The sequence below is a fragment of the Brachypodium distachyon genome, chromosome 1, assembly GCF_000005505.3.
Source record: "Brachypodium distachyon strain Bd21 chromosome 1, Brachypodium_distachyon_v3.0, whole genome shotgun sequence".
NCBI lineage: Eukaryota > Viridiplantae > Streptophyta > Magnoliopsida > Poales > Poaceae > Brachypodium > Brachypodium distachyon.
In genome coordinates this window covers 64,663,416-64,681,852 of record NC_016131.3, presented here as the reverse complement: position 1 = coordinate 64,681,852, position 18,437 = coordinate 64,663,416, and the positions used below count along the sequence as shown (strand labels likewise).

The window sequence follows — 18,437 nt, the reverse complement described above, 5'->3', positions numbered from 1 at the left end:
GCCCTCCAACTCCTGCAGTGGCTTCTTCCTCTTGCTGAATGCGTGGCTGCCTGATTTCTGCTGCTGATTTCCTTTGCTAGGGAAAAGGAAATGGGGAACGAAAGAGCGAGCGAGATGGGCGAAGGAACAGAGCAACCGATTGGTTTTTTCTTCGTCCCTTTTTTCAAGGTGAACCAGCCGAAATGCGCATGCGTTACTACGGCCGCTGCACTCCGCTAGTATTCCCAACAATTTTTCACCTATAAGCACTGCCATTTCGTTTTTTCTTACTTTCTCCTCCATTTGACATGTACGAAGCATCTATGTATCAGTCTTTTCTTTCGCCCTTTATCTTTGTCTAGCGTCAGAGAAATTTCTGGTACTCCCTCTGGATGGGAAAGGATGTCGCGTCCTCCTCCACCTCCAATGCAATTCAAATTTTGCAAAAACTCCCCCAAACGTTCGGATCATTTGAAATTTGAAATTCAAACCTGAAATTCAAAACCAAATCTTCCCATCGCGCTGCCCTCCGTCTTCGTCCCACTGTCATCGCGCCGCCGGAGGCAAGCAGAGCTCCCGCCGGCCTCCCGCCAGAGCACGCAGACGCGCAGATCCATCGTGCTGCCCTCCGTACCATCCGTCGCCTTCCCACTGTCCTTGCGCCACCGGAGGCACGCGGAGCTCCTGCCAGACGCGCCGGGCGGAGGGCGGCCAGCCTGCTAGCCGTGCTCCCTCCTTCGTCTGCAGCCGCCTCCGCAGTTCCCTCGCCGTCCGCCGCCCTCCGTCGAGGACGAGGACCTGGACCTCTGAGGTCGTCGAGGACCTAGACGAGGACGAGGTCGCCGCCTTCCTCTGATCCTCAATTTCAATCCCTGCAGAGCCTGCGTCGTGTTCAATTTCACTGAACGAATACTGAGTACAAGGAAAATCATCATCGTTGCTAAAATTCAAGCTGCAGAGACCCGATTACAAGCAAAATTGAGACCCAGGTGCCTATCTTGGACATTCCAGAACTGAATTTGTGCCTGTACTGTGCTTACCTGAACTGAAGTTGGACAATTCACTGAACTGAAGCAAAGTTGAGGCTGCAGCTGCGCCTGAACCTGAACTGAACTGAAGTTGTGATTGAAGTCTCTGCAATTGTGCCTCAACCTGAACTTCAGTTGTAACATCAGGTAAAATGAGTAACAAAGCACATGTTATTCAAGAAGAAGCTGCTCTTGGTTTGTCACTATTGTAATCTAGGAGCAGTACAATTTGGGATATTGTTCTAAGCTGATCTTGTTTTTGTAGCTATTCAGTTAACTACAGTATTGCACATCTCCTACTCGACTGTTCTGAAATATTCATGGCTATCTTGTGACTGGATGTTAACTGAATTTAACTGCAGTTCACTGTACATGTCTGTTAACTTGATTCATTAATCATGCTTCTCTTTCTAACTAGAGTTACCGTTGACATGCCTTTACTCTAACTATAGTTAACTGAATTTAATACTCCCTAGTTAACAGTTAATGGTCGTGCATTGAAAGATTAAGAGACTAGAGTTAATTAACTGAATTTCAACTCCAGCACCATACTGGGCAGGTTCTGGGCACAGTTCTGAAACAGTTCTGAAATTTCTGTTAACTTAACTGTTACCAACAACAAATTCAGTTCAGCAAAGGAGAAGGTAACACTTGATTAATGATATTGTTTTTAGTGTCTTTGCTGAAAAAATGTGTTTACAGTCTTGAAGTCACATATGCATAAACAGTTGACATGCTCTAGAGTTATTTTACTTGTTGACATGCATATACTTGTACTCCTAATATTGACTCACCTTGGTACTTTTACTGCAGATTAAGGAACCATCTCCACCTCAAGTTCCCCAATGATGAAATTCGATGCTCTATCAGTGCTCTCCAATGAGTAAGTTTCAATAAGCTCTGACCTACAAGGACAAATTCATCATGTCAAGGAATAAAATTAACATTCTCTTTGCACAGCTATATGAAGGAACAAATTGCTGGCGACAAACTATGTAAGTTGGTTTCGAAAAGGAAGAAGCTACCCCATAGAGCATTGGATATGTGGAAATATAACATGATGCACCAAAAGGATATCTTCTCTGACCTATGGTACACGGTAAGCTACTATGCTCGATTAAGTTGTTGTACGGAGTAATCTTGTTCTCAAAAGGAACCATGTCATGCCCACAATCTCGCTCTTTTGCAGGAATGTGTACTGACCTACATAACACCTACAAGGCTGAGTTCCCTCGGATTCTTCAAGAAGCTAATGCTGAGATTCCTCAAAAAGTTGCTCCTTTTGATTTGAATGAGATTGCTCAAGAAGTTGCTCAAATTGCTCAAGAAGCCACTGCTAAAGAAGAAGCTGCTGGCCAGATTGCTCAAGAAGCTGCTGCTCAAGAAGAAGCTGTTGTCCAGATTGCTCAAGAAGAAGCTGCCCAGATTGCTCAAGAAGCTGCTCAAGAAGAAGTTGCTCCTTTTGATTTGAATGAGATTGCTCCAGAAGCTGCTCAAGATATGGATGTTCAAGAAGAAGCTGCTCAAGATTTGGATGCTCAAGAGGAAGCTGATGCTCAAGAAAATCCAAAAGCAGAATTGACAAATGAGCAAAGGCATGCTGTCTACTTTGCTTTGGAGGTAATCAGGACCAGAGATGGAGAAATTCAAGCATAGGACAAGTATATCACTGCAGTCTTGATGGATACAAGTGTGCGGACTGTTGAGAGAATATGGGCCAAAGCCCTGGCACAGATTGCACGAGGTGAAGAAGTTAACGTATCAAATAAGAAGAAAGGTAATGTTGGCTGAAAAAAGAAAGATCTGGATTTGCCAAGGGTACTCACAATACCACTCAACAAAAGAAAGACCATTCGGAGTCTAGCAAAATCATTGGGTGTGTGCCACGCAACCTTACACCAAAGGTTTATGCTGGGTGATTTGAAACGACACAGAAGTAATTTAAAGCCTTCGATGACAGACGCAAACAAGATTAAGAGACTACAATTTTGCGTCTGGATGCTTGACAATTATGGCTTGACAACTCCTTGCCCTTTCTTCAAGAAAATGGACAATGTCGTCCACATCGATGAAAAGTGGTTCTACATGACCCGAATAAGCAACAACTACTATCTCCTTCCTGGTGAACCACGACCATTGCGCACAGTGCAGAATAAGAACATCATTGGCAAAGTTATGTTCTTGACGGCTGTGGCGAAGCCAAGATTTGGTGAAGGTGGAGAGGTCACATTTGATGGAAAGATAGGCACCTGGGCCTTTGTCGAAGAGACGCCAGCTAAAAAAAACTCCAAACACAGAGATAGGGGGACACTTGAAGTGAAATCAGTGACTGTTACACGTGATGCCATGAGAGAGTTCATTTGCAAGAAGGTCATTCCAGCTATCCAGGATCGGTGGCCAGATGAGGATGTAGGAAGAACAATCCTCATACAACAAGATAACGCTAAACCTCATCTCCTCCCTACCGATGATGCTTTTCAACGGGTCGTGGACGAGACTGATCTGGACATTAAGTTGATACAGCAGCCTCCAAACAGTCCGGACATGAATGTCCTCGACCTGTGCTTCTTCAGGTCCCTCCAGTCACTCACCGATAGCACAGCACCAACAACTATCAAAGAACTAATAGAGGGTGTGGAGGAAGAATACAATAACTACGATGTCCAGAAGCTCGCTCGAAGCTTCATTACACTGCAGTACTGTATGATTGAGGCTATGAAGGTGGAAGGAGGAATTGGCTGTGACCTCCTACACAAGCATAAGGAGCGCGCAGAAGGGAAGTTACCATTTATCACGGCAAATTTACTGGCAAAAACCAAAGCACTTATAGAAGGACAGGCTAAGAAAGAAAATGTGACGTAGAGAAAGGAAGAGAATGATAGTACTTGTGTGTACTTGTGTATGATATTACCATGTGTATGAAAACATTTACTCCCATTATGAAATGTGATGTGTTGATATTAATATCAGAGGTCTGTTCCTATTAATAATGTACTCCAGGTCAATTTCATTCAGAAAAATCCAAGCATAGCAGCTTTATTGGTGCATGTATAATGCTTGCTATTTCACTGATCTGTCGGAATTGAACTGCTTTATGATGCTATTTCCCTTTGTTGCAACGAGATGAGATGCACTTTGCTTCTCATGCTTAACAAGTTACCATTAGTAAGCTATATTTTTCTGCAAGTCAGAGTTACAATTGTTATGTAGGATTCTATCAGCCCATGGCATCATGTTTATATGTTTGCTGCAGCCAAAGAAGGTGTTGTATTTTGTGCCAATGCTTATGACCTTCAATCTTTCATTTTGATTGCTGATTGCCATGAAAAGTAATTGAAACAATTTAAATTACATCCTGTCATGCTGACATGGGAAGTTCAAAACATTCATCGACATATGACTGAATCAAACACCAAACTCCCATATTTTACTGACAGTAAACACACTAAGGATAATGCATTCTACGGAGTAAGTTTAAAAAACAATTGAAGCTTAACTTACAGAGCGATATAATGCCGAACAAGTTAACCCACTGATTGTCAAAGAGGCTAGCTATTAAGATTACCACGTCAAACAAATTACTCCTTGAATCAACCATTGTGTCTGAATCGTTGTTGTAGGTTGTAACAGTAGTCTCTAAATGTCACATAGCACAAAGGAAGAAGTTCCCGGAGAAGGCAGAAATCCCCATCTTGTGAAATCCCGTTTCATAGGAGTGCACAGAAACCCAAAGAAGGCAGAAATCCCCATCTTGTGAAAACACTCCGACTACACACAAGGTCTACATGTGACTCAAGAAACTAGCACCAAGATCCCATCATTGACGAAACCGCTAGCACCCTAGACACAGAACGATCATTCCCGTGCACTAACCAAATCAGCAAGAACACCAAGATCCAATCTTTCTCGCGGAAACAAACAGGCAAACAGGAGAAGGAGGGGAGGGAGGGACGCACGGACTGCTGCGAGTTGACCCGTTGGAGATGAGCATGCTTCGTGGGGACGGCCCCGCCTCCGCCCGCGCACCGGGAAGATGGTGCCGGCCCCGAGGGGATGCTCCGACAGCTGCTTCACCGCCCCCTCCGTCAGCTGTCCGAATCGCGGGAGGAGGCGCGGGGAGCAGCGTGGCGCAGGAGGCGTGGTGGCCGGCGCGGCGCGGCACGGGCGACGGGCGAGGCACGGCGAAGCGGCGGATGGGAGACGATGTGGCGGAGTAGGACAGCAGCAAGCGTGTTGGACGGAGATGCTTGTCGGAGAAAACGTGAGGGGTTTTTCGCAAAATAACCCGCGCGGCATCCTTTTCCATACAAAGGGAGTACTATTTGCTCCGAGAGATTCCATAGACCCAAAATACAATCGTAGGGTTACAATGCCATGCCATCTCGTTTTTTTTTAATCTCTGTTCAGCATGGGAACATTCATGGATGCTGAGCCTAAACAATTAAAACAACCATGTCAACAAAACCTGGATCTTTTCAGACCTTTTATATGACCGTACCAATATGAACCTGTTGTTTTTAAAACAGCGACAAGTATTTAGAAACGGAGGGAGTATGTCCTTGCACTTCTCAGCATACTCCAATCAGAAAATAAAACCAGCAGAAGTACTATTGCGCTGAGTATTGGTTATAGCACCAAAGGACAACATTTTCTATTAATTAACACCAAAGGAAACAACTAAAGGCTTTGGATGTAGTGTTCTCGTTTGACCTGTTAAGGAATGCCAACCATTTCAGCTGAAGCAAACAATAAATCCTGATATGAATTATGTTTATTTATTTGATCAATGTAAGATTACACTTGACGAAAGCTTTGCTTTTACGGTACAGAGTAAGCAACAGATGTAAACTGCAAATCCAGATTCCAGAAGCAGTCCTAAAATGCGGGTTGATACCAGTACTCACTCTTGAACTTCATAAGCATCATTTGGAGTTGAGTCCACGGACATCGTCTTCACAGGCTAAGCCAAAGAAAATCAAAACCAAGTTCAGTGCAATGCAACTAAAAATCTACAGGCTTTTGACTTGAAGTAACTGACTATTTGAGATCCATGCGTCTAGGCCGAATTAGACTTCTTCTCTGTGCCCCTTCCTGCAGTTCGATCCCAATTCTCTAGGCTGCGCCGCCATGAGGCAAGGAAGGAGAGGTGGCAAGCGCGGGGCTGAGAAGTGGCTGCCATAGTTCGCATGCCATCTGTTTATTTATTTATAATTAATCTCTGTTTCCACATGGGAACATTCATGGATGATGAGCCTAAACAACTAAAACAACCATGTCAACAAAACCTGAATCAGCCAGGCAAGAAACTCTACGACAAACAATGGATTAATATTTCTTTTTTCTTGCTTTTTGACGTAACCGAAACTCTGTTCCTTTTCTTCCAGCCACATTCTACAGAAAATGGATCACCACCAACTGGTATTCACGAAGAGTGGCTAAACAAAATAATTAAACACGCAGGGTACTGGGTACATTAACATGAGAAGAACCGATCTAATTAAATTTTTAGTACATCTAACTAAGGATTAGGGTTTAGCAGCACCGACAGATTGCTTCTGCAAGAGGTTTAGCAATGTGATTATATTAATACCACAATAACATTCAAAAAGTCTGCTGAAAATAACTTGAAATATTTATCCAAGTTACAATAAAAGAAGCTGGAAATAATTGCGCTGCAACTTTCTAAGAGGCCACAAATTGTAAACCATCTCAGCTGTGGTTTGTCACAGTCAATGGAACTGCAACTTTCTAAGAGGCCACCAATTGTAAACCATCTCAGCTGTTGTTTGTCACGGGCAATGGAAAGAAAGGACCAGAAATTTAACAAATGCGTAATGCAGGTATTAATACCTAGTGAGTTCAAAGTTCTGATGTGCACTTCCACCTTCTCTTGATTTCAACCATATAGGTCTCCAAACCTACACAAATAAACGGATTTCAGACATGGTATACTCATAACAAAATGACACCATCGACATCACCTGAACAAGCTTTGCCAAAATCTACCTAAAGTACCTTGGCCTCCGCTAGGGCGTCAATCGCCGCACCCTGACAACAGCTGCTCTTGGACATCAGCAGGTTGGCGCGGAGGCGGAAGCCTCGTGACGCGGCGGAGGAGGACGTGGGCACGGATCGCGGCTGCCGGGGATGGCGGCGACGGATGGACGGCGCGGCGCCCGAGGGCTGCGATGACGGCGGCATCCGCAGGGGAGAACGGCACCGGCGTCCGCGGCGCCGCAGTGGAGAGGAGCGATGCGGCATCTGGGGCGCGGGGAGGACGGCGGCGGCATCCGCGGCGGCGCAGCGGAGAGGAGCGATGCGTGTGATTCGATCGGGAGGCGTGGGGTCGCTCGATCGGAAGGAGAGAGGCGCGTATCGGGGGAGGGCTTCTCGATGGGTTGGTGCGGCGGTGGATGGGGGAATTCGGTGGCCTGGTGGGAGGATGTATCAAGTATCAACCTGTGCCTATGGGACCGAGGAAAGCTCGGCAAACAACCAAAACGCGCGGCGAAGAAAACTGTCCTTATTTTTTAACGAAAACGCGTGGCGAAGAAAACTGTCCGTATTTTTTAGATAGATATAGAAAGAAAGGCGGGGCCGTGAGGAGAAACGGACGGATAGATGACGCGGGGAGCACCGATGGGAGCAAGCCTGGGAATAAAGGTCATGAAAATGAAGAGGTTAAAATTCGGAAAATTTAATTAGCGGACGTTCCATATTTCGTCTCCCAGCGCGACTATAATTTGGGGTTGTTGGTTACACCCTAACGCAACCAAAAGAACTTAAAAATAATACTCTCTCTGTCTCAAAATAAATGATGTGATTTGTATATATTCTTATACAAATCCGCGTCACTTATTTCGGGATGTAGGGAGTAAGAAACTACGGAATATATGACTTTTCGCATTTGGTCTCACTCTCAGGGCAAGTCGCACAGATGCCACCGTATTAACGTCGAAAAGTATTTTAGAGCGACTGATGTATCTCACGCTATGTTTTGGTACGTGGGCCATGCGTGTCAGTATAGTTCATTTGGAGTGAAGTAGTGGCGGAGCTAGGAAAGAAGTTAGGAGGGGGCAATTAGACACTCTTGAGCAGATATAATCAAATTTAGGCGGCGGCTTCTCCAAAAACTTAGGAAGCCAATCCAGAAACCTGAAAAGAACTGGCCCTAAGTCTTCGGCGATCCTGCATATGAAAATTGGAGTTGTCGTTTTTTTTTCTCCGGATATAACAATAATATAAAATTATCAATACCAACCACCTGAGAAATATATCTATGCCTAGTAAATTCGGTTCTTTCCAATGTATTCTTGTCCATATCAGAGGCTACCGGTTGTGGAACAAGTCTCCCGTGAGATCGCGCCGCCTTCAACTCTTTTTTATTCGAGAAAGGAGATTTCATTGATCACAAAATAGTTACATCAGGGGCATCCGCAAGCGGATTGCTTCAAGGCCAACACGCCGTGCGCTGGCTAGATTGAGCAAAGGTAGCTAAATCATGACTAACAGTGTTCTGTGATCTATGAATTTTAGTTATGTTAATCTCCTTTCGAGAGCTTCTCAGCCGCTTCACTTCCTGGACCAGGCTGCTATGTCGTGAGCGATCAAGACCATCAGCGCCAATGAGAGCTAGTAGCTGCGCACTGTCCGTTTCTACATGAATAGGCAACTCGGTCCTCTGAAGAGCAATTGCCAGCCATTCCATGCACGCCGCAAGCTCCGCCTCTAGGGCATCAGCACATGCCGGAAGATAGCGGATGGCACTGAATAAAGTTGCACCCGTCTCATCTCTCAAGGACATCCCTGCACCTGCAGCCCCTGTCTCAGAGACAAAACTTCCATCAGTGTTCAGTTTCGTCCAGCCTGCTTCAGGCTTCTCCCAAGGAACGTCCGCTGGGGCAATATTCTGCCGGGCGTGGGTGAAATGATCAGGCGCCATGCTGATCGGCAACTGCCCTTTGCAATGATCAGCCGCCGGGAAGTACTTGAGGGACTCCGTGTAGCTTTGCAGGAACCTCCTCGAGGCGACGACAGCAGGAGGGGGCTTATTATGCGTGATCTCGTTGTGGACATACCATGCGCGCCAGAGAACAAGAAGAACCTGCATGCGCTGTGCTTCAGTCGCCCGAGACAGCAGGGGAAAAATCCAGTCACGCGAGGCTCCCTCAGCAGGAGATAACTTCGGCATATCCCAGCATTCTTCCATTGCCGACCACAGCATCCGTGCATGGGGACAAGTGCACAAGGCATGAAACGAATCCTCCTCCGCATGGCCGCAAATGGTGCAAGTACTCATCTCCTCCATAAGTATCTCAAACAAGAGTTCTGGGAAGACTTGCATGGTTCTGTACAATAATGCCGGTTACCGTAAGAGTCAGATTTTGAGCAGACAAATACACACTGGTTGGACGAATTTTATCTATCGGCGAGAAAAGAGTGCCTTCATATTAATTATATTCAGTTTCCTAGCATAACAACAAAGTGGCTGTAGTTTAGTGGTGAGAATTCCACGTTGTGGCCGTGGAGACCTGGGCTCGAATCCCAGCAGCCACACTCCACTTTTTTAGATTGGCAGTCTTTACCAACGGTTCCGGTTTAGATCGTGCTCAATGAATAACGGTCCAGATCTTTCGAGGCACGAACATCCCCTTCGCCTCTCGGTTCCTCCCTCGCCGTGTGTAGTACGGCCGGCGAGAGAGCTGCCCCCCCCTTCCTCCTGTACCCACAAGTTTCTCGGCGAGATGGATGCCGATGCGGGTGGTTCTTCCGCAATAACCCCAGGTGAGCCGAAATTTTGTCGTCGTTTGTGATTTTTCTACCCATTTTTGCCGATCGAGCTAAAACCCTAGCACGCGCTGTGTCGAATCATTCCGTGCAGACGCGGGCGCGGAGACGAGGGAGGTCACAGGAAAGAACGTTGTGGTGATCCTCGTTGGTCCCCCGGGCAGCGGCAAGTCCACGTTCGCCGAGGCCGTCCTCGCCGGCGCCAACACCGGCCGCCCCTGGGCCCGCGTCTGCCAGGTGGGCCCCGCGCGCTCTACGCTCTCAGTTGCCAATTTGTTTGATGAGTGGTGCTTGGTGCTTTCCGTTGTGAATTTGATGTTTGAAAAGGCAAGCATTTGCAAATGCTAATGTGGGTTCATCTGATTCAGCTTTGAAATTGCTTATATGTTGCTTAATACGTTACTGGATCACAAGTTGTGTCAATATAATGGTACCATTAACACTCAAATCATATTTCCGAGAATGCTGAAGCGATTTGAGAGTTGCACATTTTTACTTGGGTTGCATGGTAAGAGACCTTTTTGTCAACCAAAATTCCAGGAAATATGACAAGATTTTGTGTGGGTGCTTATTGTTGTCTAGGATACAATTGGAAAGGGTAAAGCTGGGACCAAAATACAGTGCTTGAAGGCTGCTGCGGACGCTTTGAAGGAGGGGAAGAGTGTTCTCATCGACCGCTGCAACTTGGATCGTGAGCAGCGTGCTGATTTTCTGAAGCTTGGCTCCACCGTACAAGCGGATGTGCATGCTGTTTTCTTGGATCTCCCTACGAAGGTTTGCATCTCACGCTCAGTTAGCCGGACGGGCCATGAAGGGAATCTGCAGGGCGGGATGGCTGCCATGGTTGTGAACCGCATGCTGAAGAAGTTGGAGACTCCCTTGCTTACTGAAGGTTTCAGTCGGATCATGTTCTGTAAGGATGATGATGACATTAAGCAGGCAGTTGACATGTATTGTGCTTTAGGGCCTTCACATAGTCTTGCTTCAGGAGTATTTGGCCAGAAGAGCAAAGGGCCTGTACAATCTGGTATAACGAAATTTTTCAAGAAGGCAGATACTTCTAGTGTTGAGAAATCCAGTGGAACTAAGCTTACGTCAAGTGAAAGAAAGCCAGGGCAGAAGAACCCGTTGTCAAAACAGGAAAACCTTGAAGCTGGTGGCACCTGTTCAATGGAAGTAGAAAAGAAGCTGAATAACATGAATGGAAATGAAGAACGGAGTAAACAAATTGTTCCTGCTGACATCAATTCTAGCACTTTGGCATTTCCATCCATTTCCACTGCGGATTTCCAGTTCGATCTTGAGAGAGCATCTGACATTATAGTAGATGCAGCTACTGAATTTGTGCAGAAGCATGATAATATGAGACTCGTTCTTGTTGACCTGAGCCAGAAATCAAGAATATTGTCGTTGGTCAAGGACAAGGCTGCTAAGAAGAGCATTGATTCCAGCAGATTTTTCACATTTGTGGGGGACATCACTCAGTTGCACTCAAAAGGAGGTCTCCAGTGCAACGCGATTGCTAATGCTGCCAACTGGTAATTATTATTGTCACTTAAATACTTAGGATGCACATTTTCTTTACTACTAATAGAACAATACACATGAGTCGCTACGGACTAAAAAATATATGTTTTAAAGAAAATATTATACCATTATCTGTTGTCTTATATAATGTATATTATTCATATCTATTCTTATCTTGATGTGCCAAATTAATGTGACAAAAAAACGAGTGATGCAGTCCGAATGTGACGGACCGCTGCCACCAATTAAGTTTTATATTGAAGGCACCTTTCTCACCTCCTTACAGGTGGGACCAACTACCCTCTCCTTTGTTTACTTCACGTATGCCATGGTGCAAGAGACAATATATTATGTTGTCCTTGTCAGTTTAGCGCCTGCTGAATCATCCTCCCGAAAATCAGCACATAGTGAAATCAGTACACATAAGACGATGTGATAATACAACTTTTTCTGAAAGCTTGTGTCATCCGCACTTTTAATAAAAGTTCCGTAGCAATGCACAGACCCTATATACTAGTTCTATGAAATGCAGATTTGCTTCCAGATTATGTTCTGTATTTCAGTACTTGAATCCCACTTCATTCTTGTTCGGAGTCAAACTGGAGCTTTTATTTTTGTCTTTAGCAAGCAAAAATGGTTAGGACCCTCCTATCGTGGATCCGGAGATAATACCTGACGGTGTTTCATGCAGGAGGCTAAAACCTGGAGGTGGAGGGGTTAATGCAGCAATATTTAATGCTGCTGGAGAAGGTTTACAGCATGCAACCAAGGAATGTGCCGACACATTGAGACCTGGTAGCTCTGTCACTGTTCCACTTCCATCAACTTCCCCTCTGCGTCAGCGGGAAGGGGTGACCCATGTCATACATGTTCTAGGACCAAACATGAACCCAATGCGGCCAGATTGTCTGAAGAATGATTATACCCAAGGGTGTAAGATTCTTCATGATGCATATAATTCACTTTTTGAGAACTTTGCATCCATCTTCCAGAGCTACACGGGGAAGCAGAATGATGAAACTTCATCAAAGAAGTCAGCGTCCAGAGTGATATCACCTACTGATTCAAAAATGAAGAGAGAGGACAGCCATGATTCTGAAAGGACCAAAAAATGTAAGTTGCCTCCACCTATTTTGACTTCAAGGCAACACCAGGAGCGCAAAGGGACAAGCACTCTGAATTATCATGATAATACCATGGTGCCATCTGATGCTCCAAGCCAAGCTAGAGAGGAAGGCAGCAAGAGGAATGGCGCAGTCACCAATAAATCTTGGGGATCCTGGGCACAGGCCCTTTATGAGGTTGCCATGCACCCAGAAAAATACAAGAACTCGAATTCTATCCTGGAGGTATCTGATGAATTAGTTGTTCTGAAGGACCTCTATCCCAAGGTATTGTGAAATTTAATAATCTTTCCCCTTCATCCCTAATGGTAATCACTATTAAGTTCTCTGTTTGACATAGCAAAGTTCTTTATTATATATGCAGGCCAAAAAGCATGTTTTGGTGATATCTAGGACAGATGGTCTTGATTCTCTAGCAGATGTCAATAAAGAGCACTTATCTTTGCTGAGGAGTATGCATTCAGTTGGGGTCAAGTGGGCACAGAAGTTTGTAGAGGAAGATGCATCTCTGATATTCAGACTTGGATATCATTCGGTACTGTCTTAACTCAGTGTTTAACTCTTTACCCTACCTTTCTCCAAAGTTTATGATGGCATTAGCAACAGCAATCCTGTCTGTCTTGGCTTTTGCAGGTTCCATCCATGCGACAGTTGCACCTTCATGTGATAAGTCAGGATTTCAACTCACCCGGCTTGAAAAACAAGAAGCACTGGAATTCCTTCACCAGCGTGTTTTTCCTTGATTCTCTGGATGTCATGGAGGAGATTGACCAGCATGGATCCGCAGCCATCAGCAGCGATGAAAAGCTTCTTGCAATGGAGCTAAGGTGCCACAGATGCAGGAGCGCCCACCCGAATATCCCGAAGCTCAAATCCCACATTTCGTCCTGTAAGTCTTCCTTTCCCGCCCATCTTCTGAAGAAAGACAAGTTGTTGTCAGCTTCAACGTTCAGTATGGACTGCACTTAGAAGTTAGAACTCAACAGAACAGGATGATCCTTGTAAGCACATTTTTGTGTTGCATGCTTTTAGATGGATGGGCGGCCACGTCGATGTTTCTTTTCTATCCAACGTTGCACAACCGAGCTTATGTAAATGATCATGTCTTATTCTGCATTCCATATGGTTCCCTATAGCGGTATCTCCCGACAGTTCGGTTAACGTACTTACTGCCGTTATTTTTGTTCTTTGATAATGATACCTACTTACTGCATTCTGCATAAATCAGCTAGTCTTTCTTTCTTGAATATAATGGGATAATGCACTGCATTCCGTTGCACAATGCTGCGCCTGGGCTGCCATTGACATGCCAGTTAGAGCATGTACAATGCAAGATGTTTAGCCAAGTGCTTAGAAAAATTAACCGGCTTTTTTTAAGCACTAGTGCTAGGGAGATGCCTAACTTGGCACCTCTTCTGTACAAATAAGCACAGGTGCTTAAGATGATGCTTGGGTTATTTTCGAGTGGGGCACAAAGCTAACAAATGTGGAATGAAGTTGAGACACAAATTTGCTCGAGAGAAATAAACTTCCTATGTTTACAGGATGAAATTGCAAACATCCTTATAGAGGATGTAACAGTTGTTGAAAGTTAATAAAGTTGGCCTTCTATCAAAAAAAAAATCCCTATATTTATGAGCGAATCAACCGCACCTGTTTTCGATCATCGTCGGCGTACTTCCAAGTTCTCACAGAATTCTTCAGTGGGTGAATTGACTTCACTACTCTTTGTCAAGATTCAAAAACAAACTGTCAGCTACGTTAGTGGAAAGTGGAAACAAAATGCCAGTTCCCCTTCCAGGAAAACAACAAGCGGAAAGCAGCAGATCAATCGCCCCACGTAGCGGGGCAGGGGCAGGTACTCTGTCCCGTGTAAGGTGTCCACTTCACATGCGTACCTTGCCTTTTTCATGCGAAAAGTTCAAAGATTGTTCTGGACCCTTTTCTTGCATGGTGTATCTTATGATATTTGCGGTGCCCACGTAAGGCAGGGCAGGCTTTAGGTAATTAATGGCTTAGCTTTAGGTAATTAGTGGCGCATTGGCTACCCTTCTGTACGGTGACTGTCTTAGCCGTCAGAAGGTGGCAATACCAAAACCACAAACAAACAGATAATGCCTTCAGGAAAAAGAAAAAGTGAGACAGTAGCGGTGCCGGCTTCAGGCGTGCAGCCGTGCAGGTGCATGCACGCGGAGCGCTGAGAGCGAGTAGCCAAGCCAACTTGCTCAAAATACCTTTTTGTATAGCAGACGTGCATTTGCTTGGTGTTCATGCATTCTGCATCATGGATCCAGCGCGTCTAGGTTCCTCAAGCCACTCGAGAGTGGTCGATGGTTTTCGTGTCTACACTCGGTCGACCATGTGATCGGAAGGCAGTTTTATATGTACCAACTATCAACTATGTTCGCCCATACTAGTTCATAGCAGATGGAGTAGTACGCAAATAGCTAAGGAAAGCAGGCTGAAATTTTCTCATAATCTTCATAGCAGTCGCACGAACGAAACAGGGGATGGTCACAACTAGATACAAAACTACAGAACAGAGGAAGAACATAACAGAAGGGCAAAGGCAAATTGTTCACATTATTTGATGACGCCCAACGTGCTACTACTACTGAAGCAGGAAAGATGGGTCTACTGAGGATTCGGTGGCCTGGAGTTGGCCGCAGAGACCCTGGAGCCCCATTCCAGAAGCTCTTTGCTCGTGTCATCCTTGTGCGCGATCACCTCAATGAAGCACAGGGAGTCCTTCTTCTCGCCCAGCGCTGTCGCTATTGCTGCCGTCAGCTCCTCCTCGCACTTCACCTGTGAAACACAAGCGTATCACAGCATCCATCAGCGGCAATTCAGCAAAGCTCCGCACGTTCTGCTCAGCATTGACATATGAACAGTGTTGCTTACTTTCGCGGTCCAGCATTTGCCCTCCCCGTTGTGGATGGCGTCCACAAGGCCGGTGTAGTTCCAGTTCTTGATGACGTTGTAAGGTCCATCGTGGATCTCCACCTCGATGGTGTACCCGCCATTGTTGATCAGGAAGATTATGCTGTTCTGTGCACACCTCAGCATTGTGGAAATGTCCTGCGCAGTCACCTGCAGAGAATTCCCCCAAGATACCATTAGAAACAGTCCATGGTACACCAAATTGGAGCTCATAGCAGCAGTTCAGATCCAGGGGTATTTTACCTGGAAGCTCCCATCGCCAATGCAGGCAATCACACGTTTGTCGTTCGCCCCTTGTGCGTATCCGAGCAATGCACCCACTGACCATCCAATTGAACCATACTGCATTTGGAATTCATACCTGCAGTGTGCAAACAACCCTGCTCAGAACAAGGCTAAGAATACCATCACAACATTAGAGTACTAGAGTTAGAAACACTGCTCACCCGCAGCCCTCGGGCAGCTTCAGCTTCTGGCAGTTGAACCAGGAGTCTCCAGTCTCAGCGATCACTGCACTGTCACCCGTAAGCATCTTCTGGATGTGCTTGAAGAGCACATTGACACGCAGCGCCTCATTCGCCTCGCCTTGCAGTGGCTGACCCTCAGGCACAAAGATCCTCTTGTAGTTCTCATAGGCAGTTGTGTTCTTCTTAACCCGCTTAGCCAATTCAGACAGGTACTCTTTCATCATGACGCAGCCAAATGCCGGGCCGTTCCCAACAATGACACGCTCAGGCTGCACGATGATAGCCTTGTCCTTCTTGAGGAGGAAAGAGTAGCCAACAGAGCTGTAGTCATTGAAGATGGGGCCAGCGAAGAGGTAGGCGTCAGCCGATTCGACGATCTCAGCACAGAAGGCCGTGCTGACGGCGCCCCAGTAGGTGCCAATGAAGTGGGGGTGCGTCTCTGGCACAAGGCCCTTGGCCGATGGCATTATCGCATAGGCATAGCCGCTGGCATCTGCAAGGTCCACAAAGGCCTTCGCGGCCTTGGCCACGCGCAATTTAGGGCCGCCGACAAGCACCGGCTTCACCGCCTTGTTCAGGAACGCTACGGTTGCCTCCACTGCAGCCTCGAGTCCCATCTTGTTGCTCATCCTACAATATCACCACATAGTTCGATTCACTAGATGACACCAAATAGGATAAATTATAGTGCAGAACATATTCGATTCAACTCATCAGGTCACTAATCACTTCAAATAGCATCAACATTCACCATCCCGAATTCTCAGTACTAACGATTCAACTAGGCGCATTTTTCGGGTGATAAAATCTTAAGGTCCGAACAGTTAGTACATACGAATACAGGACAATTTGGTGGAATGTTCCATGGTCAAAGGAAAAATGCTCGCAAAATTATCCAAAAAAAGCCAATGATTAAGAGTCAAAACTCAGAAGCACGACGCGAAAACAAAGGCTTATGAGAAGAACAGAGAATGGTTACCTGGGCGCAAGGAAGAAGGGGACAGGGTCACGGCTAAAGGTGGGGTGAGGTATGCCGGGAAGGTTGCAGCTGATGCTGAGGTATACCGGCTTGCTCTCCCTCAGCGCCGTCGCGATCGCCGTGTCGATCTGCTCGTGCGCGTCATCCAGATTGTTCACCACCGCCTGAAATCGCAAACCACAAAACCAACCAGATCAGGAGCCGCTCCTCAAACCCAACACACAAATTAAAGGAACCACGAAGAGACGATGATGGAAACGCACGCACCTGGTGGCATGTGACGGTCTGGAAGCAGCGGAGCTCCTGGGAGAAGTCCGGGATGCCGATGGTGTGGTGGAGGATGCGGTTGGTGCCGTAGTCGTTGGAGTTGGGCCCGCCGGCGATGCAGATGACGGGCAGGTTCTCGCTGTAGGCGCCGGCGATGGCGTTGAGCACGCTGAGGCCGCCGACGGTGAAGGTGACGGCGCAGGCGCCGACGCCGCGCGCCCGCGCGTACCCGTCGGCCGCGTACCCCGCGTTGAGCTCGTTGCAGCAGCCGACGAGGTTCAGCCCGGGCTCGGCCACCAGGTCGTCGAGCAGCGTCAGGTTGAAGTCCCCGGGGACGGCGAAGACGTCGCTGACGCCGACCTGCACCAGCCGCCGCGCCAGGTGCCGCCCCAGCGACGCATCCTTGGCGGACCCCGCCGCCGGCGCGGGCTGGGAGGACATGATCGGGCAACCCGGCGCCGACGCCGGGCAGCCCACCGCGCCGTTCACCGCCGCCGGCGACGGCCCGTCCACGGACCCGATGCGGGTGTCCATCACGATCCGAGAGGAGTCCACTAGTGGAGTGGGAGGAGAACGCAAGAGCAGAGCGGTGTGGGGTTTTGGTTTGGGGGAATATACTACGACCTGATTTGCCTGGAGATTTTCTGGTGTTGTTTGCTTTGACGTGTGCTGGGTTTGGTCTTTGGGAAGAGGCAGGTGCCCCCAATTTATACATAAGGTGGCACATGGGGACCAAATTGAGGTTTTCACATAAAGAATTAGAGATGGGGGTGTCTGTGGAAACCTCGTCTTCTTTCCGGAGAAGAAAACCACGGGCGGCGCTATGAACCGGCGCGGTGTGCATGCTTCACGGGTACTCTTCATCAGCCACTGCTCGGCGGTGGGGCAGTACCCTTGTTCAGGGCCATATGTCAGCTCCTCATTCCGGTATATGTTTAAAATCTTTATTTGATTCGGCGGGCAAGCAATGAATGCCTGTTTCGGCCCCCTCTTTGGATTCGTTTGTGCGCGGTTTCTGGTTTGGGCACAAGTCGCGGTTAGTTTGCTGCCCAAGGTGGACACGGGTTGGACTCGAATCAGCGGCAAGGTTCCGCGGCTATACCGTCCTACTCCAGTTGCCAGCCTGGTGCTCTCATACTCGTCCGTGCATTGGTGTAACGGGACGGCGGCACGGCAGCGTGGGTCGTGGAAGACTTCTGATCAGGCGTAACGACGAAATGTTATTCAAATTGACAACGAATGACAAGGAGACCACCCGTCTCCCGTCGACTGTTTGGTTCAACATTCTGCATCACGCAGATGACGTAGATGAGATGGTATCATTTATGTTCGACAGCGA

General features: G+C 47.0%; 4 protein-coding genes and 1 non-coding gene across 18 annotated transcripts; 3 read left to right on the top strand and 2 right to left on the bottom strand.

Moving 5' to 3' along the window:
• Positions 1–359: 359 nt before the first annotated feature.
• LOC104581801 lies at positions 360–7,492 on the bottom strand. 13 transcript variants are annotated; one of them, XR_002961884.1, is made up of 8 exons: positions 7,023–7,491; positions 6,858–6,925; positions 6,046–6,200; positions 5,912–5,967; positions 4,964–5,440; positions 1,802–1,912; positions 1,020–1,131; positions 360–860 (listed from the first exon to the last, which is right to left on the bottom strand). XR_002961884.1 is itself a non-coding variant. In XM_010230444.3 (3 exons), the coding sequence occupies exons 1-3, from the start codon at positions 7,266–7,268 to the stop codon at positions 6,074–6,076; spliced, it is 441 nt and encodes a 146-aa protein (XP_010228746.1). In that variant the 5' UTR covers positions 7,269–7,488; the 3' UTR covers positions 5,745–6,073. The 13 variants fall into 13 exon arrangements, 2 of the variants coding, with proteins under 2 accessions (XP_010228746.1, XP_010228747.1); XR_002961890.1 differs by having other exon boundaries at positions 5,912–6,200; positions 7,014–7,492; XR_002961886.1 differs by having other exon boundaries at positions 1,020–1,136; positions 5,912–6,200; positions 7,023–7,492.
• LOC100839884 (uncharacterized protein CG45076-like) lies at positions 1,015–3,976 on the top strand. 2 transcript variants are annotated; one of them, XM_024456962.1, is made up of 4 exons: positions 1,015–1,154; positions 1,821–1,890; positions 1,968–2,106; positions 2,197–3,976. In XM_024456962.1, the coding sequence occupies exon 4, from the start codon at positions 2,916–2,918 to the stop codon at positions 3,867–3,869; it is 954 nt and encodes a 317-aa protein (XP_024312730.1). In that variant the 5' UTR covers positions 1,015–1,154; positions 1,821–1,890; positions 1,968–2,106; positions 2,197–2,915; the 3' UTR covers positions 3,870–3,976. Both variants share the same exon structure in this region, with proteins under 2 accessions (XP_024312730.1, XP_010228748.1).
• Positions 7,493–9,491: 1,999 nt separating the features above from the next.
• Positions 9,492–9,563, top strand: TRNAH-GUG. The gene has a single exon. It is a non-coding gene; the product is annotated as a tRNA-His (tRNA).
• A 59-nt stretch (positions 9,564–9,622) lies between these two features.
• Positions 9,623–13,610, top strand: LOC100839576 (transcription factor bHLH140). The gene is made up of 6 exons (XM_010230443.3): positions 9,623–9,791; positions 9,889–10,031; positions 10,377–11,332; positions 12,013–12,712; positions 12,810–12,980; positions 13,079–13,610. Exons 1-6 carry the CDS (start codon positions 9,752–9,754, stop codon positions 13,412–13,414), a joined length of 2,346 nt encoding a protein of 781 aa, XP_010228745.1. The 5' UTR covers positions 9,623–9,751; the 3' UTR covers positions 13,415–13,610.
• A 1,283-nt stretch (positions 13,611–14,893) lies between these two features.
• Positions 14,894–17,791, bottom strand: LOC100828933 (pyruvate decarboxylase 2). The gene is made up of 6 exons (XM_003558101.4): positions 17,099–17,791; positions 16,832–16,995; positions 15,832–16,482; positions 15,629–15,746; positions 15,347–15,535; positions 14,894–15,250 (listed from the first exon to the last, which is right to left on the bottom strand). Exons 1-6 carry the CDS (start codon positions 17,630–17,632, stop codon positions 15,080–15,082), a joined length of 1,827 nt encoding a protein of 608 aa, XP_003558149.1. The 5' UTR covers positions 17,633–17,791; the 3' UTR covers positions 14,894–15,079.
• Positions 17,792–18,437: the final 646 nt, after the last annotated feature.

Bases quoted from the DNA above. Each gene is read 5' to 3' on its own strand.
- LOC104581801 (XM_010230444.3), bottom strand. From the start codon at position 7,268: ATGCCGCATCGCTCCTCTCCACTGCGGCGCCGCGGACGCCGGTGCCGT. The intron at 6,926-7,022 runs GTACTTTAGGTA...TTATTTGTGTAG, and splicing joins ACGCCCTAGCGGAGGCCAAG to GTTTGGAGACCTATATGGTT. The intron at 6,201-6,857 runs GTATTAATACCT...ATAAATAAACAG, and splicing joins CAGAACTTTGAACTCACTAG to ATGGCATGCGAACTATGGCA.
- LOC100828933 (XM_003558101.4), bottom strand. From the start codon at position 17,632: ATGGACACCCGCATCGGGTCCGTGGACGGGCCGTCGCCGGCGGCGGTG. The intron at 15,747-15,831 runs GTGAGCAGTGTT...TGCACACTGCAG, and splicing joins AAGCTGCCCGAGGGCTGCGG to GTATGAATTCCAAATGCAGT. The intron at 15,251-15,346 runs GTAAGCAACACT...TGTGTTTCACAG, and splicing joins GCAAATGCTGGACCGCGAAA to GTGAAGTGCGAGGAGGAGCT.
- LOC100839576 (XM_010230443.3), top strand. From the start codon at position 9,752: ATGGATGCCGATGCGGGTGGTTCTTCCGCAATAACCCCAG. The intron at 10,032-10,376 runs GTGGGCCCCGCG...ATTGTTGTCTAG, and splicing joins CCTGGGCCCGCGTCTGCCAG to GATACAATTGGAAAGGGTAA. The intron at 12,713-12,809 runs GTATTGTGAAAT...TTATATATGCAG, and splicing joins TGAAGGACCTCTATCCCAAG to GCCAAAAAGCATGTTTTGGT.
- LOC100839884 (XM_024456962.1), top strand. From the start codon at position 2,916: ATGCTGGGTGATTTGAAACGACACAGAAGTAATTTAAAGCCTTCGATG.